At 42.5% G+C, this 27,553-nt stretch overlaps 1 protein-coding gene across 1 annotated transcript; it reads right to left on the minus strand.

Annotated features, from left to right (window-relative positions):
• Nucleotides 1-942: 942 nt before the first annotated feature.
• Nucleotides 943-27,349, minus strand: LOC134805043 (sarcosine dehydrogenase, mitochondrial). Its single transcript, XM_063778331.1, has 16 exons — nucleotides 27,016-27,349; nucleotides 26,212-26,322; nucleotides 24,971-25,113; nucleotides 24,451-24,663; nucleotides 23,924-24,047; nucleotides 22,459-22,667; nucleotides 20,775-20,958; nucleotides 19,470-19,560; nucleotides 15,340-15,592; nucleotides 13,005-13,124; nucleotides 12,353-12,495; nucleotides 8,112-8,217; nucleotides 7,037-7,185; nucleotides 5,802-6,076; nucleotides 3,800-3,966; nucleotides 943-1,301 (listed from the first exon to the last, which is right to left on the minus strand). The coding sequence occupies exons 1-16, from the start codon at nucleotides 27,146-27,148 to the stop codon at nucleotides 981-983; spliced, it is 2,742 nt and encodes a 913-aa protein (XP_063634401.1). The 5' UTR covers nucleotides 27,149-27,349; the 3' UTR covers nucleotides 943-980.
• Between the last annotated feature and the right edge of the window lie 204 nt (nucleotides 27,350-27,553).

The raw sequence follows: 27,553 nt of genomic DNA on the forward strand, positions 1-27,553 counted from the left end.
TAACGAAGATAATTGAAGCTTCAATTAATCGCTATTTCGTTCCGCTGTGTAGCGTATATCGATATATAACATGATTAAAATCGACTTTTCGCATCCCTAAAATAGCACACATATACATTTTTACGCACACATACACAACTTGGTTCCAACGTGTAAAACGGTTACACCTTGATTTGAAGTCCATCTTGTCAACAGTATGGTTGTCCTTTTTTGACAAACGGCATTATTAAAAGAGCTAGGAGAGAGAAATGATACTAGTTGCTGCGCGGTCAAAGAGAACAGACAACGTTGGGGCCTTGGTGCAGACGCAAATACCAATTAGGCTCGCCGAATTCAACCGCCGATAATGACCGATATTACCGATAAAATGAGGTGCGGACGCAAGAATACTAATTTGTGAGGCCAGTATTTTCGTTCATTTTTTCAATTTAGAGGGCTCATCATCAATCATGCTATTCCTTTGTAATATATGGCACTATCCCTTTCGGCTATTTAGGGTTGTTTAAATTCAAGTGATTATCTTATGTGGTCGTGCACGCAAAAGGAAGTCAATTGTGCCAACCCTAATAATAGCTCGGAGCAATATGCTGAGCCGAACGGAGCCGAGTTCGACCGAAGTCACGAGTGTCTCCCCACTACCCCTGGACCGCAGCATATGCATAAAGTTCAATTTCAGATTTCACATTTTGGTGACGCTGACGTTTCGTCCGATGTTTTTAAAATTAGCTTATAATATTACATTATACTTAAATGAAACTAGAAAGTTGAAATTTGCACACCCGGTTACATTTATACCTAATGTGTACAAGAGATAAGAAGCGATTTTGAGAAAATCCACCCCTAAGGGCCCCTTTATTCCCAAAATTTCATTTTTACGAATTATAATTACCTAGAATACCTAGTTACTTATGATAGTAAAATAAGAATAAAACTACCACACTAAACTATGCTAGAACGTTTATTGAGATCAGATTTACAAATTATTCTACACCGCCAGCCTTTTCATTCTGGCCCGCATGAGGATCATGCGAATTCTCTTCCACGCATCCATAGTTGCCAAGGATTCTTTGGCCAGATGGGTCGAACGGAGACCTGGTGTGCAACGTGGCTTTGTATTTATTGCCCATTACTTCGATTTCGTAGTCGCCGGTTTCCAGGTAGTCTTTTGTGACTACGGATCCCTTGTTGTTCACGTAGCCGATGCCGATGGGTTTGTCGAGATAGTAACCATAGTCACCGCGCCGGAGGTAACCAACCGGTTCACCGTTTCTGAATATGGCTTCTTGGCCGAATAGCGCAACCTGCCGAAAAGATTTATAAAAATATTTATTGTGTAATCGAACTTATTATACCGAGTGTGGCCTGTAACACGAGCAAATAATTAAAACATAGATTGTACTCCTCAAACGGTGACACTTTTGTTCAACAACTTTAAAAAATTATGAAGTATTTAGAGGCCCTATTTTTCATACAAAATAAATATTATCTTCAATGGACGCCATCGCCACGTCATATCATTGTGTTTGACCATGGTCTAATAAAACATGGTCTTCTATTCCCAGAGTGACACGGGCCTACGTCACAATAACATTGCCACTTTATTTCAACATAACATGTTACATGGGTACATTATACCTATGGTTAATAAGTTAAAATATTTCTTTATAATTTTATAATTTTCATTTATATGAATTTTATCTTATATTTTACAATAACACGTCATTTTTAATTATTCGTTAGCAATATCTTCCGATTCACGAAAGAAATTTCAGACGTTCGGGTAATTCTGTTTACATTACTGGCAACACAGGATAGCGCTGTCACATTTGACAATTCGGATCTAGATAACTTCATGCCCTGACCGTCGTCCTTGTCGAACGCGTGTTAATTGTTATTTCCTTCTCGCTCAGTGTCAGCAGTCGCAGTGTTTTCCAAACTTTTCACGTCGTAAGCTTGGTAATTAATGTGTAACTGTGAATTAGTTTTTCAAACGTTTGTCTTGTATAGATAAATAAAGTTTAATTTAATACATTAGATTTGTTTTACTTTACTATGTTTCTACATGAATAACTTAAAATTAATGCCGTTAAAATAATTTTCACCGTTGGTTAAAATTCTCCCACATTTTAAAGTTTGAGAACCTGTAAACAGCATGATGACGTAGGCCCGTGTCAGTTAGGTCATACGCGAATCTCGGAATAGAGTACCAGGCGGAGTATATTATTATACCATGTGTTTGACGTTGCTTGTCACGCCTTAAACATAACAAAATTCGCAATACATTGCATCTTAGAATGAACTTTAAAGTGTATTAAAAATTAAACCACAAGTTATTTTTAAAAGTTGCTGAACAAATGTTGGTCAGTATGAGGAGTAAAGCCTATAGTTTTTGCTCGTATTACAGGCCACACCCGGTATTACCTACGTAAATACCAAAAGAATCATACGACTTTGTCAAATAGATAATGGCGTTAGTGTGCAAATAACTAATCACTAATAATCATCAAAAGTAAACAATTACACTTAAGGGCATTTCCACTTAAAAGTGTACCATTTCCTTTTTTCAAAAATCCATCAACTTTTGGGTTATATTTTGTATGGACCGTTACAAAACTGACACCCAAAATTTGTATGAAAAAACTGGGGACACTTTTTTCTTTGTCTCATTCAATAGTACTCTTCATGCTGAGTCTATATAAACCCAAAAGTGGATAGTTTTTCGACAAAAGTAAATGGTACCATTTTTTCTGAAAACCCCCTTAAAGACGTACCTTTTATATTTAATAGTATATTTTTGCAGGTCTCAATATTACCGAGTACATACAATGTAAAATTATAATATTTTAAACTTTCGCGTTTTGAACACATATTAACTCACATTTATAGACGGGTCGAAGTAGTCAGTCAAAATGTGTAATTACATACAATGAGAACAAAAGCAATATTAAGAATGGTTTCATTCATTCATAGAGTCCATCGTCCGAATAAGCTAACTTTCCACCAATAGGGTATTTTACGCAAAGGGGGGCGCCACTAGCACAAATTGTTAACAAAGCACCTTGATGCATCAATGTCATGTTTCTTCGTAACAAATAATCTGTGAAAACTTGCCAATAAACTGTTTATGGCATAGTATGTACGTATGAGTTACTCTATGGTTTACGGTTTGTGCTAGTGCTGCACTCTGGCGGCAGAACATTGTGTGTGTGTAGCCGCGCGTGTCAGTTGACGTCTTTGGCGGTAAAAGGTAGGTTTAGGCTATGCGCTGTCTGTCAGTATAGATAGCAGAACTGCTGTATACTTACTTCTGTAAAAGACTTTTTATGATATGGATTATCAAACGGGAATATTACGTAAAACTCTGTGTAGGAGGCACCACTGCCACTATCCATCACAATCTGGAGGTCTACCGCGAAACAAGAAAATCGAGATTTCGTTATCTAACCTCTCTAGCACTCTTGCATATTCGAGCGATAAAGAGGCAGACAGCTAAATTTCGATTTTCGCGTTTCCCGGTAGGCCCTTGTTAACAAACCGCCTTGATGCATCAATGTCATATTTTATTGTCTGTGAAAACTTGGTAAGAACAGTTTAAGGCACAGTATTTATAAGTTACTCTATGGTTTACTAGCAAGCTTAGTGCTGCACTCTGGCGGCAGAACATTGCAGTAATTTCCCCTATTAATATTAATTCGGAGAAAAAGCTCAGAACTCTCGAGGTCGTCTGTTTAAAATGAATACTCAAGCCTGCAAATTGCTACATTACCCGCCTCGATGATAATGTTATTATTATATTGACCTTGTCGTCCAGTGTGAAGAAAGCGTATTTCTTAGTGACTCCCTGCTGCCTGGCGCGGGTGACTTGCTCGTTGCCGATGTAGTTGCCGCCCTTGCGGCACGCGAACCCGAGGTTGGCTTCTATCGGATTGTCGTCCGACCTCGCGTCAGCGTTCCATAGGTGGTAACCTGCAGGTCCAATGTTGAAATGATGCAATGGCATTCAATGGGGTTGGCAACAGTCAAAGGTTTGTATAGATGGCGCCAGCATAGGTTATACACAATATTCGCAGGTTTGACAAGTAAAACCTATGTTGCCGCCATCTGTAAAATTCTTGGACCGGCCAAACCCATTTTTAAAAGCGTTGAAAAACTTCACTCTTTTATGCTTTATGTATAGTTTTACAAGTCACAATGGACGCCCACGAGATTTTCACTGCATTGAAATCAATGATATTTTATACATAAAAGATCATAGATTTGTATAACAGATCATAGATTGAAATTTGAAAACTTGTAAAAGTTTTTGTTTTGTGAGTGAAACTGTGAAAAATACTAAATGAAAATGAGTGACAGCGATGAAAATATGTTGCCCACTACTCAGGAAACGTGATTAGATTTGAGTGTTGCATTATTCTTATTCAGTAGTAGAACTAAATATTGCATTGGCTTAATTTTGGTAACACTATATTTTTTTATCTTTTTCCCGTAATTACCCCAATGCACCTTAAAAAATGTACGTAGTAGGTAGTAGTTTTTCATATTAACTGTTTTACTATTTCTGTTAACTTGAGTACCTAAAATAAGTCAGGTAGTAGAAGTAAAAAGTATGGTATTATTCATTATTTATTTTAGTTAACTCGTAGAAAAAGTATTGTATAAAATAGTGATATAATCAAGTTTTTCAATCTCGTACCTTAAACACGGTACTCGACTGAAAAACTCTCTACTATATCACGATTGTATAATAGTATTTTATACAATCATGATATAATAGAGAGTTTTTCAGTCGAGTACCGTGTTTAGGCAACGAAGCTTGCTAAGTTGCCTAAGTAAGGTACGAGATTGAAAAGCTTGATTATATCACTATATTGTATACAATACTTTTTCTACTAGTCAACAAAAATAATACTTTAACCTAGTAGAATCATACAAACAAACCAAACCAAAAGTATACAGCTAAGATTCGCGAGCAGCCGCGTAACCTTCATACTGGTACGCGACCAACGGTCAACGACACCTTCTCGTAACTCATGAGGCCCTGGTACTTGCTCCGCGCTAAATTCGATTTTGGCCACCGTAGCCTATGGAGACTAACAAGCAACACTAAGTGGTTTTCGTAGTCTATAGCTCCGTATCCACTAGAGGCAAACTCAGGTCGAGCAGCCTCAACTTGAAGCAAACAGCCTCAGTTTGAGGCTGCTCGCTCTGAGGCAAATGCTCGAGGCACGTTGTGATCAGCTCGAAGCGAATCGCCTCAGTTTGATCCGCAACGTGTGCAGTTTAAAGCCAAAACGCGTCGATCGTCTCCATCAAATGCACGGCTCGGACTGAGGCTCCTTTGAGCACGGTAAAAAAACCGACAAAATATGGCTCGGCTCGCGGCCACGAATTTGCTTCGTGTCGCGGCGAGCCTCAGGTTGAGCAAGCGTCTCCACTTGCGCGGCCTCGGGGCGAGGCAGCCGCTGCTGCCTCTAATGGATACGCGGCTTATGGATATTGCTATATTAAGGGTGTCACACGCGCGTTTCTGACTTATGAACCAATTGTTTCTACTATACAACCTAAAATAATTAATTTGAGCTATGGTTTTGTTTCGTCCTCTTGATCGCGGCGAGCTGTGGTTGGTCAATTTCATTATAGTTGACTAAACTGTATCGAAATGAATATTATAGTTGAGTTGGGAGCCCATACATTAAAAATACCCAATTGCAGTTTGGTATAAGAAATCTTCATTCATGAATTACAGTCGACTAGTAGAAAAAATACTATTAAAGTATGCCGAATTATTAAATTTAACAAACCTTTCTCTGCACTGAGCGAAGTCAATGCCCTCCATCCAGCGTTGTTCAACCCATGCGCGCGACTCAACGCCTTATAAATGGAGACAGCATTCGCTGAAGGTATGTGCAGCTCCCAGCCGAGCTCGCCCGACCACCCGATGCGCAGGGCTCGGCACGTGTAAGTCTTGTTGTCCGGGGAGTGGGGCGCTTTCGAGAAGTGGATGCTGCGGTGGGTGCTCACAGGGAACGCGTCGTTCGAAAGACCTGCGTCGGTGAAGCGTTGAAGGATTCTCTGGCTGAAAATTAAAGATGTTTAGATAATAAGATAACCTTGCCGGAGTCACTTGCATTCGCTTTAGCAACATCTAACCAGAGGGCGTAATAGTAATAGGAACCCACGCTCCGAGTGTTCACGCTTAACGCTGACGCCCATCGCCATACATGTTTCAACCAAAGTATGTGGGTCCGCGTCAGCGCCTTAGTGTCAATAATTTAATGCTCGCGATGAAAATAGTGTAACAGTGTTCTTCTCAAATCTCAATCTTAGAATAAACTGTTATAGGAATACGAAACTAACCATAGAGAAAAGAAGGTAAAATCGTTTTTAGGCACACCGGGCACACCACACTCTGATAGATTCTGCTCATGGTATGTCTTAAAAGGGTTTGTTTCCTGTCATTCAGAACAAGTAGCGGTATTTTTGTTCCAACTGCAGTGCACAAAGAATTCAGTGGCTTTAATATTTACCTCGCTATGGCATTAAGGATGGTACCTGTGCGGGCCTTGCACGCTGAGAATGCACAGCTGCTTGGTGACATCAGTAATGGTTGCTCGCAACTTGTGTGTGTTAATGATCCTTAGTAAATGCGCCGCGCTGAACTCACTCGTTACCATAGTTACCGCGATCTTATGGCATTGGGGTAAGGACGATACCTGTGCGGGCCTTGCACGCTGAGAATGCACAGCTGCTTGGTGACGTCAGTAATGGTTGCTCGCAGCTTGTGCGTGTTAATGATCCTTAGTAAATGCGCCGCGCTGAACTCACTCGTTACCATAGTTACCGCGATCTTATGGCATTGGGGTAAGGACGATACCTGTGCGGGCCTTGCACGCTGAGAATGCACATCTGTTTGGTGACATCAGTAATGGTTGCTCGCAACTTGTGTGTGTTAATGATCCTTCGTAAATGCGGCGCGCTGAACCCACTCGTTACCAATAGTTACCGCGATCTTGTGGCATTGGGGTAAGGACGATACCTGTGCGGGCCTTGCACGCTGAGAATGCACAGCTGCTTGGTGACGTCAGTAATGGTTGCTCGCAGCTTGTGTGTGTTGATGATCCTTCGTAAATGCGCGAGGCTGTGGGACGCGCTGAAGCCGCTCGTCACCACGTAGTAGCCGCGACCCTAGGTCATTTATTATCATCAATATTTTTTAGATACAGATCACGCATATACTGTATAGAATTTAGAGCTGAGGAATCGGAAGTGTGCGCTGCGTCGTGCTAGGAAAAATAGGGTAAAGGCTAGGCAAAAAGGATATTTTCACCACACCAGCTCGGAAAGGCTTACTTTGCACTTCAAAAACAGATAGCAAAGTTGCATTTTATTCACATGTGAGGCAAAGTAATCAAATGCAAATTTTGAGTTGTTTTCTTATGTTTGCTGGTAGAATTGACTTTTAAATGATAATTTTGGATGGTAAATATTTAATAACATTCATTTGGATTTGATTTGGTTTGATTTTGTTTGATATTTTACATTTAATATTCGCTTCGGGTTGGTGTGGTGAAAATTTTTGTTTCACTCGGAGACAAATTTTGTTTAACCCTCGTGCTTTGAAACCCTCGCAACGCTCATGATTCCATTATTCGAACCACTCGCTACGCTCGTGGTTCAATTTTGGAATCTTTCGCTTGCTCGGGCGGGTATCAATATTAGCACGAGCGGTTAAACAACAACTTTGCCCCCTTGTAAAACAAATAACTATTAGAATTTCTGACGGCCATTTCACTATATATGCAACTCTACATTGTTCAGTCAGTACCAGGTAATAGGGCAATTAATAGCATTAGCTAATAGGGCAAGGCAGTGTTTAAATTGTTAATATATATGAGAATTTTGACAGTTCAGTACAAATCTCACTTCAGTTCTTATGAATCAACATAACATACAGTAGAGTTTCCCCATTTAACAAGGTTATTGGATGTTGACTTTCCATTAGTGTGTCAAGTGACAGTAACAGTAAAAATATTTGAGACTACGTGTTAAGTTATGGGCCCACGCTTTGAGCATTGATTCTTGGGACAGCAAAGTTATATTTGAGACAATACCTTGAACACAGGTTCGTGCAGCTGCCCGCTGCCGCCGTCCAGGATGCTGACAGTGACATCGGCTTCCACGCCGCCCTTGTCGTTCAACATCAGCGTGTATACGACCCTGTCAACATGTAAGCGTTAGGCTTAGAACGCACTGCGATTAATTTCCTGCGTTTTCAGACTATTTTTTTGCGGTTTCAGTCTTGCAAGTGCGTGCGCTTATGAAGTCTGAAACCACAAAAAAAAAAATTAATTACACAAACGGATCTACCGCGATATTATTTCATTGTTTTTACCTTTAATTCCGACGTTTCAGCTGAGTTGCACCAGCTCACAAAAAAATAATCGCAGAGCGTTTTAAGCCTTAGGATAGGTGTACAGTGGCGTTCAAAAGTGCTTGGATAGATGTCGACCGTAATGCCTTAATATGACGGTTGAAACATCTCCATGCACTTTTGAACGCCAGTGTACCTAAAGTACTAGCTACGAGCCACGCACGCAACAATATTTCGTGTATTGAAATGAAACTATCGACGACATTTTAAATTATATCTAAATACTGTTCTTTACCCATGTGTGTGATTAGGATTACATTCGTTTATAACATAATGCGATTATAGTACAAGGTACATGACCTATATGATATATCTGCTTATTAGCGTTCGTCACCAGCTAACCCCAACGCTATCCTGCCTATACGCTTCTGCTATACGATTCTGCCTGTGTTTGTCGGAAAAATTCCTCGATAGAAAGACTTGTTTTATACACGTTTATAGTGCCGTGAGATAAAAAGGATCGGTGGCTTGCCGTAGTACGACATGATGAACAGGGCGGCGCCGTTTCTGCACGCTAGTGTATGTGTGTGAAAGCAGCGAAATGCTATACATGGAAGTATTCTGTCCGCTCAATTATGACCCAACGCAAACTACCCCGCGATAGGCGGTACTTACAAACTGCTCGATTGGCAATCTCAGTACCACCGAGATGACAGTCAGTGACAAATGGCTAAATTGATTTATAAAAACAACGTTTTTTTGTAATTAAAAATATATTCATGTGTCGTGAAGTGGTGCAGAAGTTATTTTAGTTCATACCAAGGACAGTGGAATCACTTTTCCCTTGTAGTAAACAGATAACTTCAGTAGAATTTGGAAAAAACATGACGATTTGTTTTCAATACTACCGTGCTAAGCTAAAACGTAACAACTGCATACGACTTTCATAACAACATACGACTTTTTAAATTGCATGGATAACAGGGATGGTGTTATGCTAAATGAAGTAGACTATTTTATTAACTTGTGTTTGGTTTAGGTATTTTCTATATAATTATAAATGTAGTAATAAATTCCTTCTTACAGATTCGTATTTTCCTTTTTTATTTCATGAGATGGAGCTATAAAAAAACTACCTAGTTATTTCAAATTAATAATCAAATTTGGTATTGTCATTTTACATTACTTTCCATTCAGATTCCCACAAGATGCTATTCGCAGAGAACTATGGAAAAAAGGTGTCCAATTAGAGAGACATGAAATTGAGTGGATGCCTGGCAAGATATCTAGAATATGTTCTATTCATGAGATATAACCCGTGAGATAATCATACCCGGTCTCCTATATGTAGATACATTTTTCCTATCATGCTTTCACTGAATTAATTTAACAAATACACACATTATCTGAAAATGTTGATCATTTGAATCCACCCTCTACTGTCACATATATGTAGGTTCTCTCTCAAGCCATTTCTGTCAGTAGAAAAGAGCGGCAAACATATTAACTCACATTATAGACGGGTTTAACGCGAATTATATTCAATTACCTTGATTTACCGACGTAAATCAGTTTCGTTTCGTATAATGTGAGTTAATGTGTTCAAAACGCGAAAGTTTAAAATATTATAAGAGCGGCAAATTCCGCAAATTTAGAAAACGTAAGCGCGCGAACGGCTGAGGTCCTATACAAAATTTTAATTTTGCACCTTTTTCTACTGACAAACTTGCTTGACCGGCTATATACATATAAAATATTCTGAACTGAAAGTGGGGATTTATTGTGACTCCGCCTGTTCAAATATTTTTGACCCGATTCGTGTACCGATGTAAATTTTACAGACTGTATAGCCAGTCCGATTTCTAAGATCAAGTTCGCGATACATTTACTATGGCGTACTTGATCTTAGAAAAACGGACAGACTATACCTGAACGTGACTTCGCACTGCCATGCAGATTGATAATAAAATATACAAAATACTTATTATAGCGGAATACATTTATACAACAATGATATATTTACTTATGTTGAGTTAGTCTGTCATGTCATAACAACATTTTAACTAGTTATCTTTTAATCTGCATTAAATTATTATACGTGAATTATTTGACTGGTTCTTCACTGTATGGCATAAACCTATCCCTGTCCAAGTCATATTCTAATCAAATATGAACCGCGAACTCTCAGCGGCCAGTACGTACAGCAAGAAGGTTATTAGCGGATTAATGTCGCTGATTGGTAGTTATTGACATTATATGCATTTCATCTACACTTAGCTATGTACCATTAGTGTAATAAAGATGACTCTTATTTTGTTTACCAGCTTTGATTACAGGCTCTGTAAACGCGTCGTCTTATTTGAATGTAGGCGTAATTGTGTATGTGTGCTAATTTGGCCCGAGAATTTGAACGGTAATGTTCCTAAAGGCGGTATCCATGGTTACATATGATCGCAGTGTGAAAGAGACTGAAGTTACGTGTCTTACTTATCGTCTTTCTTGGACAGATCAGCCGTGAACGCGAGCTCGGCGGTCTTCTGCGCGTCGGGCCCGCTGATGTAGAACTTGCCGTAGTACGACATGTTGAACAGGGCGGCGCCGTTTCTGCACGCTAGTGTATGTGTGTGAAAGAGACTGAAGTTACGTGTCTTACTTATCGTCTTTCTTGGACAGATCAGCCGTGAACGCGAGCTCGGCGGTCTTCTGCGCGTCGGGCCCGGTGATGTAGAACTTGCCGTAGTACGACATGTTGAACAGGGCGGCGCCGTTTCTGCACGCTAGTGTATGTGTGTGAAAGAGACTGAAATTACGTGTCTTACTTATCGTCTTTCTTGGACAGATCAGCCGTGAACGCGAGCTCGGCGGTCTTCTGCGCGTCGGGCCCGGTGATGTAGAACTTGCCGTAGTACGACATGTCGAACAGGGCGGCGTCGTTTCTGCACGCTAGTGTATGTGTGTGAAAGAGACTGAAGTTACGTGTCTTACTTATCGTCTTTCTTGGACAGATCAGCCGTGAACGCGAGCTCGGCGGTCTTCTGCGCGTCGGGCCCGCTGATGTAGAACTTGCTGTAGTACGACATGTTGAACAGGGCGGCGCCGTTTCTGCACGTTAGTGTATGTGTGTGAAAGAGACTGAAGTTACGTGTCTTACGTATCGTCTTTCTTGGACAGATCAGCCGTGAACGCGAGCTCGGCGGTCTTCTGCGCGTCGGGCCCGGTGATGTAGAACTTGCCGTAGTACGACATGTCGAACAGGGCGGCGCCGTTTCTGCACGTTAGTGTATGTGTGTGAAAGAGACTGAAGTTACGTGTCTTACGTATCGTCTTTCTTGGACAGATCAGCCGTGAACGCGAGCTCGGCGGTCTTCTGCGCGTCGGGCCCGGTGATGTAGAACTTGCTGTAGTACGACATGTTGAACAGGGCGGCGCCGTTTCTGCACGCTAGTGTATGTGTGTGAAAGAGACTGAAGTTACGTGTCTTACTTATCGTCTTTCTTGGACAGATCAGCCGTGAACGCGAGCTCGGCGGTCTTCTGCGCGTCGGGCCCGCTGATGTAGAACTTGCCGTAGTACGACATGTTGAACAGGGCGGCGCCGTTTCTGCACGTTAGTGTATGTGTGTGAAAGAGACTGAAGTTACGTGTCTTACGTATCGTCTTTCTTGGACAGATCAGCCGTGAACGCGAGCTCGGCGGTCTTCTGCGCGTCGGGCCCGGTGATGTAGAACTTGCTGTAGTACGACATGTTGAACAGGGCGGCGCCGTTTCTGCACGCTAGTGTATGTGTGTGAAAGAGACTGAAGTTACGTGTCTTACTTATCGTCTTTCTTGGACAGATCAGCCGTGAACGCGAGCTCGGCGGTCTTCTGCGCGTCAGGCCCCGTGATGTAGAACTTGCCGTAGTACGACATGTTGAACAGGGCGGCGCCGTTTCTGCACGCTAGTGTATGTGTGTGAAAGAGACTGAAGTTACGTGTCTTACTTATCGTCTTTCTTGGACAGATCAGCCGTGAACGCGAGCTCGGCGGTCTTCTGCGCGTCAGGCCCCGTGATGTAGAACTTGCCGTAGTACGACATGTTGAACAGGGCGGCGCCGTTTCTGCACGCTAGGGCTTCTTCTTGGATCTGTAATTCAAATTGTTTTATTATGTTTACCACTTGTATTTCGTTGTAGGTATATAATATTTTTTATATAATTTGATTTATGTAATCAGTATTATAAACAAGGTAAAAGCAGCCTTATAGGGATGAGCAAAATATTGTAGCGACAGTCTTGACAAGTGATGTAGATAGCACTGTGCTGCGCATGGTGGCATATAACTTTACGTACGCCATTCAGCGCCATACATTTTCGCTACGAAAACTGGGTCTGCCGTATTTTGCACAAGAAAAGTAAATTCAAGAGTCAGATTAAGTAAAGCCGTGCGACAATAAAGCAAATTCTTAGGCTTCGAGCGGACCGAAGCATGAGACGACGCTAAGATTAAAGAGAGAGAGATATATAATATATATATACTTGTGGTGTTTTCTTCATCAGTTGTCATATTTTTGCAAAGTGCTTTAAGAAGTTAGACTTGAGAATAGCCTAAGAGGAGGCCTAGTATCAAAATATACGAGATTTCGAAATTACTTACTATAGGGAAGTGTTTTGAGAAGTCGAAGGAATAATCCCCTTTGACTATCTCTTCGTAGCGCGTATCTGTGTTCTTCGGGTAGTTGTTGCTTCCATACCAATCGTACTGCTGCACGCGAACCTGCAAAAATATATCTTTATAAACATTTTGTATGGCTTTAAATAAATCAACAAATAGGTACATAGGTACATGAATATCTAGGGACCATCTTACACAAATCAACCTAGCAATTGTTTTTTCAAACTATTTTTTTTTTATAAAAAAAATGAAAATGAAACTAAAACCGAAGAGAGAGAGAGAGAAAACATACTATATAAGCGCACGTCTGTATGACCAACAGTAAGATAAACCTATATTACAATCTAGTCAATCAAATTGCACCTTTAGGCCCCGTTCGCACGGCAGCTTTTTCAACGCGCGTTAAAAAAGCGTTTGAATGACGCAAATGGATAACCATGTATGTATTCACACGAAGGCGGTTTTTAAGCGCGGCGCTTTTTTATCGAACACTGTTCGATTTTCGGCGTTGAGCGTTGGCGTCAAATTGAATAGAGCATACGGATCTCCGTGTATCTGTTCTCACAGGCGTTAAAAAAGCGCCGGCGCTGCTGTCAGTTGGCTGTCAAGTGTCAATTTTTGGTGTCAATCGTCAAGATTATTATTAGTTTCACCTTAAAAATGTCAACTTATGCTTACAAATTCCTGAAATATTCAAGCTATATTCAAATAATACGTCGTAATAGCAAATAAAGTATGGCTTTGCTGAGATGCGTACGTGACAGTACGACTCACAAGTGATTTTTAAGCGTTCGTATGAACACAAATATTGGAAACGGTAAAAAAGCGCCAACGTCGGGTTTTAACGCGACGCTTTTTAAGCTGTCGTGCGAATGGGGCCTTAGGCTGCGCGGGCGCCATTATAAAGTAATATAAAGCTCAAAGCGAGCCAGCGTGTGAACGACTCATAAATAACGGGTCCGGAGCGCTCCCAGCCGCCCCTGCTCTGCATGACGGCGCCGTCCTCCACCAGCTCCTGGTGCAGCGCGTCGTGGCTGGTGTCCCTGCCTGCTAGCTACTCATGAACGATAGTTACAATCTGTCCGGGCAGGAAGAGCCCGGGGCGCTCCCAGCCGCCCCTGCTCGGCATGACGGCGCCGTCCTCCACCAGCTCCTGGTGCAGCGCGTCGTGGCTGGTGTCCCTGCCTGCTAGCTACTCATGAACGGTAATTACAATCTGTCCGGGCAGGAAGAGCCCGGGGCGCTCCCAGCCGCCCCTGCTCTGCATGACGGCGTCGTCCTCCACCAGCTCCTGGTGCAGCGCGTCGTGGCTGGTGTCCCTGCCTGCTAGCTACTCATAAACGGTAGTTACAATCTGTCCGGGCAGGAAGAGCCCGGGGCGCTCCCAGCCGCCCCTGCTCTGCAGGTCGGCGCCGTCCTCCACCAGCTCCTGGTGCAGCGCGTCGTGGCTGGTGTCTCTGCCTGCTAGCTACTCATGAACGATAGTTACAATCTGTCCGGGCAGGAAGAGCCCGGGGCGCTCCCAGCCGCCCCTGCTCTGCATGACGGCGCCGTCCTCCACCAGCTCCTGGTGCAGCGCGTCGTGGCTGGTGTCTCTGCCTGCTAGCTACTCATGAACGATAGTTACAATCTGTCCGGGCAGGAAGAGCCCGGGGCGCTCCCAGCCGCCCCTGCTCTGCATGACGGCGCCGTCCTCCACCAGCTCCTGGTGCAGCGCGTCGTGGCTGGTGTCCCTGCCTGCTAGCTACTCATGAACGATAGTTACAATCTGTCCGGGGAGGAAGAGCCCGGGGCGCTCCCAGCCGCCCCTGCTCTGCATGACGGCGCCGTCCTCCACCAGCTCCTGGTGCAGCGCGTCGTGGCTGGTGTCCCTGCCTGCTAGCTACTCATGAACGATAGTTACAATCTGTCCGGGCAGGAAGAGCCCGGGGCGCTCCCAGCCGCCCCTGCTCTGCATGACGGCGCCGTCCTCCACCAGCTCCTGGTGCAGCGCGTCGTGGCTGGTGTCTCTGCCTGCTAGCTACTCATGAACGATAGTTACAATCTGTCCGGGCAGGAAGAGCCCGGGGCGCTCCCAGCCGCCCCTGCTCTGCATGACGGCGCCGTCCTCCACCAGCTCCTGGTGCAGCGCGTCGTGGCTGGTGTCCCTGCCTGCTAGCTACTCATGAACGATAGTTACAATCTGTCCGGGGAGGAAGAGCCCGGGGCGCTCCCAGCCGCCCCTGCTCTGCATGACGGCGCCGTCCTCCACCAGCTCCTGGTGCAGCGCGTCGTGGCTGGTGTCCCTGCCTGCTAGCTACTCATGAACGATAGTTACAATCTGTCCGGGCAGGAAAAGCCCGGGGCGCTCCCAGCCGCCCCTGCTCTGCATGACGGCGCCGTCCTCCACCAGCTCCTGGTGCAGCGCGTCGTGGCTGGTGTCCCTGCCTGCTAGTTTCTCGTCGTTAGGGAACACCACGCTGTAGTTTTTGGCGTAGGCTTCGTGGCTGCTCTCGCGGACCCAGTGCGAGCGCGACATCTGGGCGGGCGAGAAGCGGCGGATGTCGAATGTGAACATGTTGTATTGGGGCCTGGGAGTGGGTTGAGATGATTATTCATTTAAAACTTTAGAAAATAATTAGGCGAATATGCCCAGTGCTTTGTATGAAGTTTAGGATTCAAGTCTGAATATGAATTGAAATCACAGGACTGTTTAGAGACGATGCTCTTTTAATACTTGTGAAAATTTAAGAACCTAATTAAGATATAGCCGAACGAGCGAGCGAAGCGAAGTGAAGTTCTTACATTCGACTTTGCACACGGCTGGCTAGGGGCACGTCCCGGCATTTCGATGTTTTTAAGCTGAACTATCAGAGGATAGTTTGATACTCGATAACTTAAGTAAAAATGTTCTAATTTAAATGGAATTGGGTGAACGTATAGTTGAGGGCATTATATTTTAGTCATTAAATTTTGAGCTGGCTCGAACAAGAGGTTATTGAGGTAGAAGAGCTTAATGTGCTAAAAAGCTATTTGTGAGGGGTCTTGCTATTCTGGACATTTTAATTGCAAGAAAGTATGGTCGAGTGGTATCAAATAAAAGTGCTCGGTTTACACATTTATTATTTTAGGTTGTATTGTAGGAACAATTGCTTCATAAGTCAGAAACGCGCATGTGACACCCTTAATATATAAACATCCATAGACTACGAAAACCGCTTAGCGTTACTTGTTAGTCTCCATAGGCTACGGTGGCTAAAATCGAGAAAAAAACTGTTTAAAAATTGAATTTAGCGCGGAGCAAGTACCAGGGCCTCATGAGTTACGAGAAGGTGTCGTTGACCAGCCCGCCGTGGGGCGCGGGGCGCGGGGCGCGGCAGCCGGGGCGCGTACCATGAAGGTATCGCGGCTATATACTCGCGTATCTTAGCTGTATACTTTTGGTGTAGTTTGTTTGTATGATTCTACTAGTTTAAAGACTTTAAAGTATTATTTATTTGACTTGTAGAAAAAGTATTGTATACAATAGTGATGTAGTCAAGCTTTTCAGTCTCGTGCCTACTTGGGCAACTCAGCAAGCTTCGTTGCCTGAACACGGTGCTCGACTGAAGACCTCTCTATTGTATCGCGATTGTATGAAATACTATTTTTATATGAAGATTTTTTTTAAATGATGAAAATTTTGTCGTCATTAAAGTCAGGCATTAAAGTCGTCATGCATATCGTTTTATAGGTCATCGTCATCGTTTTCGAAATCTGCACACCTGTTTCAAATAAGGTATAGATGCATCCTAGTAAGTCAACAACATCTATATCTACTATCGAAATGTACTTTTGATTGTAGTAGTACGAAATGTAATCTGAAAGGAATCAATCAATCAATATGTAATGAGGAATCGACATTGATTCCAATTACTAGTAATTGTAATATTTGGAAAATTTATTCCTGATTCCTCAAATGGAATTGTACTTAGTAATTCGGTATTGTTAGATTACAAAGTAATCTGGGAATCGGTAATCAGATTGCAAAGTAATTTCAAGTAATCGTGGAATTAGGAATCAATTACGAAATGCCCATCTCTAAGACTAAGTAGCGCTGCATTCAATTGATCTTTTTGGCGAACCGCGAGTTCTCAGTTCGGGGCGAACTACTAGTTAATTAAAACACAAAAAAGTAAATATCATTCATGATTATTACGTCAAAGGCGTAGTTGTGGTGATTGTTAGTGACCAATGTATTAAGTCAATGATCTAATTATAGTTGACTGAGTAAACAAAGCGATAAGAGAAATGCTTATTGTAATAGATTTAAATATTGTTTTGTGAGGCAATCCTGGGTTGCAGAGGTCCGCGGGAACACATTAATTTACAATAAAATATCTGTTGGAGTAGTATTAGAACAAGTTTACCGTAGTTAAATCAAGTTCAGTACCTAGTGTAAAATCTCACTATAACGTAGGCAGAGCCTACACCGAGGGCTAATGAAAAATAGACGCTTCGAGTGAATTCACGCAACTGCTTATGCATGCGACACCATTGAGCGAATTCATTGGTAACATATCGGACGGACTTTCATAGATTGACTACGTGCTACCTAATTATTTGTATTAGTCTAAGGGTCGGTTGCACCAAACTGTTCGTCATCGTTAAAGAGTTCGCTAAATTTGATTGTATGGAAAGTTTCATAGTAAACCGCCGCGGCGCGCCTTGTGACATTTGATCAGTCTGTCAAGTGCAACTGGCACTAAGTCAATAATAATAATAATAATTAAAGAGGGTTTCAGAGTGGACCCCAAGGGGACCCGCAGGGCTCTCAGCTCTGGTTTGCCTTCATTGGCCGTCCAGAGAGGAGTCGCTAGAGCTATATGCTCCAGGGGTGGAAGTGAAAGATGCATAAGACGCGAGTTGGCACAGTGGCTGGTAACAGCCACTGGGTAGAAAGCGGCGCACACCTCTCGACACCCCTGAGCCGCTCACACCGATGTTGCTCCTGGTCGTCTTTACGACGGCAATTTCAGGGGCCCATCTAGTCAGCGGCGAGTCACCGCCTGCCTCGATGACGGTGTTAACATTGTTATGGCAGGTGTCCGGACCTCTTTTACAATAGCCCAATCTCATTGTCCACCCAAACATCAATCCATAGACCGGTCTACTGTTCACTTTTTCTACAATAGTCCCAATGCCTGCTGAGACCGGTTCATGGGTGTCTATTGTTGCGCCTGTGAACGGGTTCCAGCTGGCGTTCTACATGACATTAAAGCTCTCCAAAGGGCCTCTACGTGTTGGATCTATATCCCCACGCAAGCCTATCAAAAGACCGGGATTTATAGGCCCGTGATATCTAAGGAGATACAAATAATAATAATTAATAACATAATAAGCCCCAAAACGACGACTTGGACGCATTTTAGCCGGATTGGCGGGAACGTACAAATCACAGGGTTGAGTGGAGGAAAGGAGGGGAGGCCTTTGCCCAGCAGTGGGACACTTAACCAGGCTAACAAAAAAAAAACAAAAGTCCCAAAACTAAAACTAAACTTTCGATATTAAGATATTGAGAGAGAGAGAGATATTAAGAGAGATTGAAGAAGAGGTTGGAGTGCACCGCGCCCCCCGCCCCCGCTCTGTCAGCGCGCGCGCAACGAGCAACGAGGCGGACGGCGCGATCAGTGCACGAGTTGCAGTCGCCGCGAGCACTCTAGCCTGAGGAAGGACCCCCGACGAGCCCGAAACATGTCGCCAATAGCGACTAAAAATTCAAATGAGTGAAACCGTTGTCGTATAAACATTTTAAAACTAAACTTTCTACTAGAATACCCGCGCAAAAACTTTACCAACCAACAGAATTAAGTGGAAGAGAAAACCGGCCAAGGGCGAGTCGGACTCGCGTTCCAAGGGTTCCGTACATTAAGTCCGACTCACGCTGGACTGCACATTTCTAATAAGTTTCCTGTCATCTATAGGTAAAGAACTATTATATGTATTTATTTTTTATTTTTGATGCAGTAGTTTCGGAGATAAACTTTATTTTTTTAATTTCCTCATTTACCCCCCAAAAGTGGCCCCCATGTTTAAAATTCATTTATTTACGTTACATGTCCGTCTTTGGGTCACTAATTTACATATGTGTATCAAATTTCAACTTAATTGGTCCAGTTGTTTCCGAGAAAATAGGCTGTGACAGACGGACAGACAGACAGAAACACGAGTGATCCTATATAGCCTAAGCAAATTAGAAAAATCTGCGGAAAAAGGTACCTTCAACCCCTCTACACCCCCAGCACACCCCCTACCCTCGAGGACTTTTAGTATGTTTATCTGGACACCACAAGGTATGCCTGTACCAATTTTAAAACTACACGAATTATTTCCGCAGCTTGCCCAAATTCGGCTTAATTTGACGTGGCTAATAAGGGTTTAGTTTTTTCCTTTTGAGGTACAGAACCCTAACAAGCGAGTCATTATTACCTGCCAGTGAGAATCCACTCCGCCATCTGAATGCCGCAGCCAGCCGAGAACATCATACCAGCGGAGTTATAACCACAGTTGTGATACAGACCTGAAATATCATACAAATTAGTTCCTGATCTACCATCTGATTGTATTTGTCTCTCTCTATGGCGCTGCTCATAAATGACGTAGTAGTATTCCTATAATAGCTTAGGGTCGGTTGCATCGAACCACCTGTCACCGGTTAAGCGTTCATTAAATATTGATCAAATCATTCCGCCAATTGTGGTTGGTGCAACTTGCCCTTAATGGGACTCTGTCTCTCCGACTAGCAGCGACTAGTGGCCACTGTAGCACTGATAGCGCGATGCTGTATGAATGAGTACTATAGTTAATATCTTGAAGGATCTCTCTAGTCACCGAACACGTTAGGGTACTCTCCGAACAGCGGCGTGAAGGACTCCAGGCCGCACACCGTGCTCTTCACGCCGACGCCGGCCAGCCTGGGGCACAGCGATGCCGCGCTCTCCATGTGCACGCCGAACACGTCGTAGTCCCTCGTACAGGTGGAATTGTTCCTAACGTGTTCGGTGAGTGTTATAGTTGTGTGTGTAGACATACAACTATAACACTCACCGAACACGTTAGGGTCCTCCTCCCTCTCCATACACACGCCGAACACGTCCCAGTCCCTCGTACAGGTGGAATTGATGGTAGACACACAACTATAACACTCACCGAACACGTTAGGGTCCTCCCCGAGCAGCGGCTTGTGGTCAGGCGTGAAGGACTCCGGGCCGCACACCGTGCTCTTCACGCCGACGCGGGCTAGCTTGGGGCACAGCGACGCCGCTCTCTCCATACACACGCCGAACACGTCCCAGTCCTCCGTATAGATAGAATTGTTGGTAGACACACAACTATAACACTCACCGAACACGTTAGGGTCCTCCCCGAGCAGCGGCTTGTGGTCAGGCGTGAAGGACTCCGGGCCGCACACCGTGCTCTTCACGCCGACGCCGGCTAGCTTGGGGCACAGCGACGCCGCTCTCTCCATACACACGCCGAACACGTCCAAGTCCTCCGTATAGATAGAATTGTTGGTAGACACACAACTATAACACTCACCGAATACGTTAGGGTCCTCCCCGAGCAGCGGCTTGTGGTCAGGCGTGAAGGACTCCGGGCCGCACACCGTGCTCTTCACGCCGACGCCGGCTAGCTTGGGGCACAGCGACGCCGCTCTCTCCATACACACGCCGAACACGTCCAAGTCCTCCGTATAGATAGAATTGTTGGTAGACACACAACTATAACACTCACCGAACACGTTAGGATCCTCCCCGAGCAGCGGCTTGTGGTCGGGCGTGAAGGACTCCGGGCCGCACACCGTGCTCTTCACGCCGACGCCGGCCAGCTTGGGGCACAGCGATGCCGCGCTCTCCATGTGCACGCCGAACACGTCCCAGTCCAAGTCGTAAAGGTGGAATTGTTGATGGTCCGAAAGCTAGTAGTTAGATAAAAAAAAATAACAAAAGTGTATATCTTTAATATTTTTGAAGAGAAAACTTCTTTAGCGGCGAAGGGCACTTTTTGAGGTGGGGAAAAAATGATAAACTCGAGACAGCGCAAAGCGATCACGTGACCGTAACGTTTAGATGGCCACTCATTTAGATGGCATTTAAATCAATAAAGAAAAACTCAATGACATTACATGAAAAAGGTTCTAATCTTGTACGGGTTGAAATACAAGGATCTCACAGTTACATTCTAACTTTATATCACTCAAATATAATTCAATAAAGCTACATCTTGATGATATCGCTAATAAAAGTGAACTCTAGTACTGGTGAATAAAACTCAAAATATCATGACCAAATATATTTAGATGCGAGGTCTGCAAGGTAACTTTACAATTTCTTTTCGAATTTTAAACAATTAACGCTACAAATTTGAATTTCGAATTTTAAACAAGCTCACTGACCAGCAATTTCGGAAATAAAGTTTTTCAATAGAAAGGAGGATGGGATGGGTCAATTATACATAGTGCTGCAGACATTTTGGACTAGTCATTGAGTTTTCACTTCTGTCGGCACTCCTGGACTGCAACCCGTTGTTTTTTTTTTAAGGCGGTTAAAGAACAAAACGTAGGTTTAAGTTTTATTTTAATATTAAAACTACACAACTCCAAGAACCTCTGTAGAGGCTAATCCACAAATGGGGTTGGCAACTGTCAAAGGTTTGCCTAGATGGCGCCATCATAGCTTGCCCCTTTTTCTATGAGATTTGGCTTAAAGAGCTGGCATCCAGGGTATTAAAAAAACAAAAATTTGACACAATTCTAGGGATTGACGGGGCAAGCTATGATGGCGCCATCTGCTAAAAACTTCCACCGGCCAACCCCATTACGCCACACGTATTTCTTGATTTTTTTATACCCCTCTGGAGGTCACATTTGGCAACTTCTTAACATTTTGCCACGTTTCCTTTATTTCTAATTATTGTGGTATCGTTTGCAGACGTGTGTGCCTAATACAAAATTAAGATGGATATTACAAATATGTACTCAATTTTCAACTGTTCATCTATTAAGGTTCCTAAAACAAGCCCGATAATAGACGGTGTACGGACAGCAAAGGCTTATGATGGTATTCATAAACGCATGTCGAGTATAATAAGCTCTATTATAAAATCGTCTGTCCTTATCCTTAAGAGTCATTTTAACAATGTACCTATGTATTATGAATAAGGTTAGTCACCGGATTTCAAATAACGATTGTCACCCAAGGGGTACAAAACCTTTTCCAGTCCGCACCAATCTCTGGTTTTCTCAAAGCAATCCAAATATATTCAAATTAATCCAGCTTTGATGATTCATTTGAAGACAAGTCACATTTTCCGAAAGTGCAATGAACCTTAAAATTGAAAATCAATTGGCGCGTGTGGTCGATAAATCGTACAATGCCTGGAAAAGGGTTAAAATAACCATAAATAAATAAACACAAACCTCGTCAAGCACGATCGGGTTATTCTCGTATCCACCAATATTACAACTCTCGCCCTGTATCTTGAAATACAGATTGACGTCATGGTCCCTGATGTTGGGGCAGTTGCGCACTTCCGGCACGGCTTCGCTCACGACGTAAGCGTGTTTGAAGGGGATGAGCGGCAGCGCGGGCACGCCGGCGAAACGGGCCACCCGCGGACCCCAAGCACCTGAGCATACAGGTTGAATTGTTACATATCTGATTTTTGTAGTCTTTGTTTATTGTCTGTAGGTATAACTTAGGCGCACGCCCCGCGCGGCGTTGCCGGCGCCTCCTGGTGAGCCCTGAGACACGCACTGTGCATGCCACAACGCAAACGCGCCCACCGCCCGAGCCAGATGGCTCTTATATAGTACATTATTGTCGAGGCTCGGAAGTAGCTACTTGCAGGCTGAGGATTCGTTTTAAACGGACGACCTTGGGAGTCCGTTTAATTGAATCCGAAGCCAGCAAGTAGCCTTCCAGCCGAGTCATATATAGTGCTTTTCTCAAAAATGGTGCAAGAAATATAAATATCATAGAAATATTTTACAAAAGCAACGTTCTTACGTATATATTTTCACAGAAAAAAGTAGAAACAATTGAAAAAATTAGCTTTGCCGCCTTTTTATTTTTTTAATAAAAAAATAGAAGTGTATTTTTCTGCCGAAAATACGTCAACCTATAGCTGGTCAAGCAAATCTTGTCAGTAAAAAAAGGCGCGAAATTCAAATTTTCTATGGGACGATATCCCTTCGCGCCTACATTTTTCAAATTTGCCGCCTTTTTCTACTGGCAAGATCTGCTTGACCAGCTATATTTGAGACAGCTAAATAGTCGCGGTACTAATCATCTGTTTGGCTGTTTAATGGGCCTGTGCCTTCATTTGATATGGCCATTTCAACTTTTAAAAAGTTTGGAACTCGACAAATAATGGAATTTGTATGCAACATTGTAGTCCCAAAATCGAGACTGCAATGTTTTAACTTTTTAATTTTTGACTGCCCATAAACTACGCGCTTTGCGACCTATTTTTTAAACGGCAAAGTCGACTTTGCCGTCCATTTTTGAGAAAAATAATATACTCACCCAGGTCCCGGATGCCGACTTATTCACTGACAGGTTGGGGAAATTTATCAAAGCCACAATGTCTGCTCTAAACCATACCGAACTTGGTAGTTAATATTAAAATGTTTACCTTTGTTTAAGGCTATGCCGCTTTTTTGTATTTGTTTTCCTACCTGCTCTATTTATATTTCTATTTGTTTTGTTTTCACTGTATTTGAGTTTTATTTCTTTGTATTTATAATTTGTTTTACCGTGTAAGCGAATTGTTTAACTACTGTAAGCTTATATGAGAGAAATAAATGGTATTGTATTGTATGGTATTGTATTGTATGGTATTGTATTGTATTGTATTGTATTGTATTGTATTGTATATTATACCTCCGCAGTTGACGACGCACTTAGTCCTGATGAAGCCTTGACCCGTGTGCACGCCAGTCACTTCCTTGTTGCCGAGTATGTTGTGAGAGTAGTGTATGTCGTGCACCGGGCAGTTTTCATACACCTGGAAAGTTAAAGCCACTATAATACTGATCTTTATAAACCACAAATAAAGGATAAATAATAATAATCAACTCATTTTTTTTCACTTATTTTCATTACCGGAGTAGGTAATTGTAATGAAATGGGTTTTCGAAATAAATACATATTAGTAAATAAAAATGGTCCGGTCGTTACAAATACCACTCAAAAAACTGATACACGCCCTGAATGCCTAAAACTGGGAGGAAACGCTCAAGGCAGGGCGCGCTGGCGCTAAATCGTATCGAAAGCCAAGATCTGTTTAGGGTCGCCAAGACAGCGGAATAAGAAAAATACTATCTAATTCTTCAGCTTCAGTCCCGGCACCTTGTGGGAGTGTAACATGTCTATGTTATCTAATATTAGGCTATTAGGTGTTACGTTACCTTTCCTCCATTCCGAGTAGCTACTTTGATCAGCGCTCGGCACGCCATGTCAGGGTCGATGGTCCCGTCCAGCGGGGAGTAGAGCGCCATCTCGAAGACCTTCGGATCCAAGAGGGGGAACAGCTTCTGTGCTTCATGTGGGTCCAGCACGTCGCTAGGGATACCCAGCGCCTTGCCGAGCGTGTGCAGTCTCATGTATTCTTGAGTTCGCACCTACAATAGTGAACGGACTGAAAGGTCAATGTGACATGGTGACCATTAAGGACGTCAACTATTTATTTTGATTAAGGATTGTATTTTGTATGAGTAATACACATTATAAAAGTCTTTTCTCATCTAAAGCCCCATTTCGACGGTCCCTACAAAGGACAATGAATTCAGTTGATCGACCAAATATCTGAATGTAACGAAAATCGCATGAAAGTTTTTGAACCGTCTACTTAAAATGGGGCTTTATATGAGAAAATATAGCCTTGAAGAAATTAAGTCCTTCTTCGTCACTTATTTCAATGAAATGTACCTTGCTGCGCGAGATGAACATGCCGCCATTGTTAATCCAACCAGCGTAGTCGCCGCTTTCCTTCTCCAAACTTTCATATACTCTGCGAGAGTCTTGCAGCAACTTTACTTCGAGGTCGCAAGGGCGCAACGACCACACTAGGCCTGTGAACAGATGACATCATTTTTTTAGGGTTCCGTACCCAATGGGTAAAAAACGGGACCCTATTACTAAGACTCCGCTGTCCGTCCGTCCGTCCGTCCGTCCATCCGTCTGTCACCAGGCTGTATCTCATGAACCGTGATAGTCAGATAGTTGAAATTTTCACAGATGATGTATTTCTGTTGCCGCTATAACAACAAATACTAAAAAGTACGGAACCCTCGGTGGGCGAGTCCGACTCGCACTTGTCCGGTTTTCTTCGTATGAGTACATAAGTCCTTTTGTGGAACATTAAGTTTTGAGTCCTATAGGTGCAACTAATAATTGTATATTAAATAAATATTAATGCAAAACCAATTTGCAAGGTTTAATTTAATGGTTAGATATTATTTGCGTTCTTACCAAGGCCTTAGCTTTTTAGTAAATAATTGATTTAATATCTTTAAATTTTACGAAGGGACTATAATATCTTTAAACAACCAGTAAGGTATAAAACATCGAAATTTTGTGTGATGTAATTAATGGACGACCCCTTGAATGAAAAGATTGAATGAAACCAAAGAGAATTTGAAATAGAGGCGGATTGTCAAAGTAATTTATGTAGCCGCAGTAAATTTACCTACTGCCATCTTTCGACAGAAGATTAAAACTATTAGAACGCCATTTGACTTTGATCCTTATTATTTCACTGATATGTGTTAATTTGTTAAATACTGAAATAAACGCCATCTACTCGACAGTAGGCCAAAGGTATGGTGCAATCTCTTTGAGCGATGGCGCCATAACCTTTGGCCTACTGTCGAGTAGATGGCGTTAATTTCAATATTTAGCACATATCAGTAAAAGAATAAGGATGAAAGCCAAATTCGTGCGTTCTAACAGTTTTAATCTTCTGTCGAAAGAGGGCAGGCAATGTTCTGTGGCTACATAATTTACCATGACAGTAACTCTCTATACATTCTACTATCTTTGATGAAACGAAACATAAAGGGATTCCACCAGTGAGCGGTTTACTTAAACGAAACAAGCATTTGTGTACAGATTATGCTTGTGCCGCAAAGTGCCGCACACTGGTGGAATCCCCGCCTTTTAATAATTACCTGCTGTGTGCCATGTCGTCCCGCTGGTTATTTTGGCTCGCTCGAGAAGGACAGCATTCACGCCTCGCTTAGTAAGTTGGTACAGAGTATTGCATCCCGCTATACCTCCGCCTAAACACCACAAACTTACTTAAGTATTTAAAAAATGAAACAAAATTTAGTTTTTTTTATAAAGGTCCTGTCCAGCGCCCATCCATTTCTGTAGTCATGTCAGTGGTTTCAGTCAGTAACCTACTTCGTTACAATAGTAACTGTAGACGATAATTAGATAATAAAGCAATTGGTTCCTTTTAACTTGACAATAATGCTATAAATAAATATGTAAGATTGTAGATACCTACACAATTATATTAAAATATAAATTCATGAGAATATTACGATGACGTTCGCATCTGATAATATTATCATAAGTTATAATGTTTACAGTAAGATACTCCACTCATTTTATAGGCTTGTGAGTTGGCGGGGTGAACGACTACTAAATTGACATACTTATAGATATTTAAAAAACTACTCAAGTAACTATTTTATAAATTCGGATTAGGCTCAATATTTGTACTCAAGGGAGCTGTGTATTAAGTACATAAATTCAGAGTAATGATTTACTACTTCGGGTTAGTTACCCCATCTGATATCACATATTTAATATTTTTGTAAAATTAAAGTGGTTATTCCATATTTAACTTTTTAAATTCGCAAATTGCTATTACACCTAATTAGTACGAGCATAATTTGGAAACGGCACTAATTGTCGTCGGTATCTATACATATTTTTAATGATGTAACATAAGTAAACAAACTTACCAATAATGACAACATCCGCCGAAGAAACAACATCTTGGCTCGGATTCGTCGCTAAGTACCTCTCATTGCTTAAACGTTTCAAATAATTAGCAGTATAACGCGATACACCTCCTTTTTTAAACAATTTATACATATTGAATACTTAACTAATACGGGGGTAGCGTCAGTTTCGTACAAAGCTGAACGCGGGAGTAAATAAGCCGGCGTATCGACGTGTTTTTAAGTAACGGCCAAGAAAACGGTGATAATGACAGACGTTTGCAGTTAACAATCTTCTCGCCTATCAGTCAAAGTTCAATTTTTATCAAATACAACACATGTTTATTCTAATTCTGCTGTCACGAGTACCTATCAATCCCGACGAAATTGGTATATCGGCCTGCAAATACATAATAATGTTAAAATTGAGGTACAAGTTAAAAAAAATTACCTATTTTGCTGTTTGTATTATCTGTATATAAACATGTTTGCATGTTTTTTTTTTTCAATAATATATATTTATTATCGTCCTTCTCCAAATAAAACGTTTTTATTTATA

Source organism: Cydia splendana, chromosome Z (genome assembly GCF_910591565.1).
Source record: "Cydia splendana chromosome Z, ilCydSple1.2, whole genome shotgun sequence".
Taxonomy (NCBI): Eukaryota; Metazoa; Arthropoda; class Insecta; order Lepidoptera; family Tortricidae; genus Cydia; species Cydia splendana.

Bases quoted from the DNA above. Each gene is read 5' to 3' on its own strand.
- LOC134805043 (XM_063778331.1), bottom strand. From the start codon at position 27,148: ATGTATAAATTGTTTAAAAAAGGAGGTGTATCGCGTTATACTGCTAAT. The intron at 19,561-20,774 runs GTGAGTGTTATA...ATGATATTTCAG, and splicing joins GGAGGATCCTAACGTGTTCG to GTCTGTATCACAACTGTGGT. The intron at 7,186-8,111 runs GTATTGTCTCAA...TAAATGACCTAG, and splicing joins TGCACGAACCTGTGTTCAAG to GGTCGCGGCTACTACGTGGT.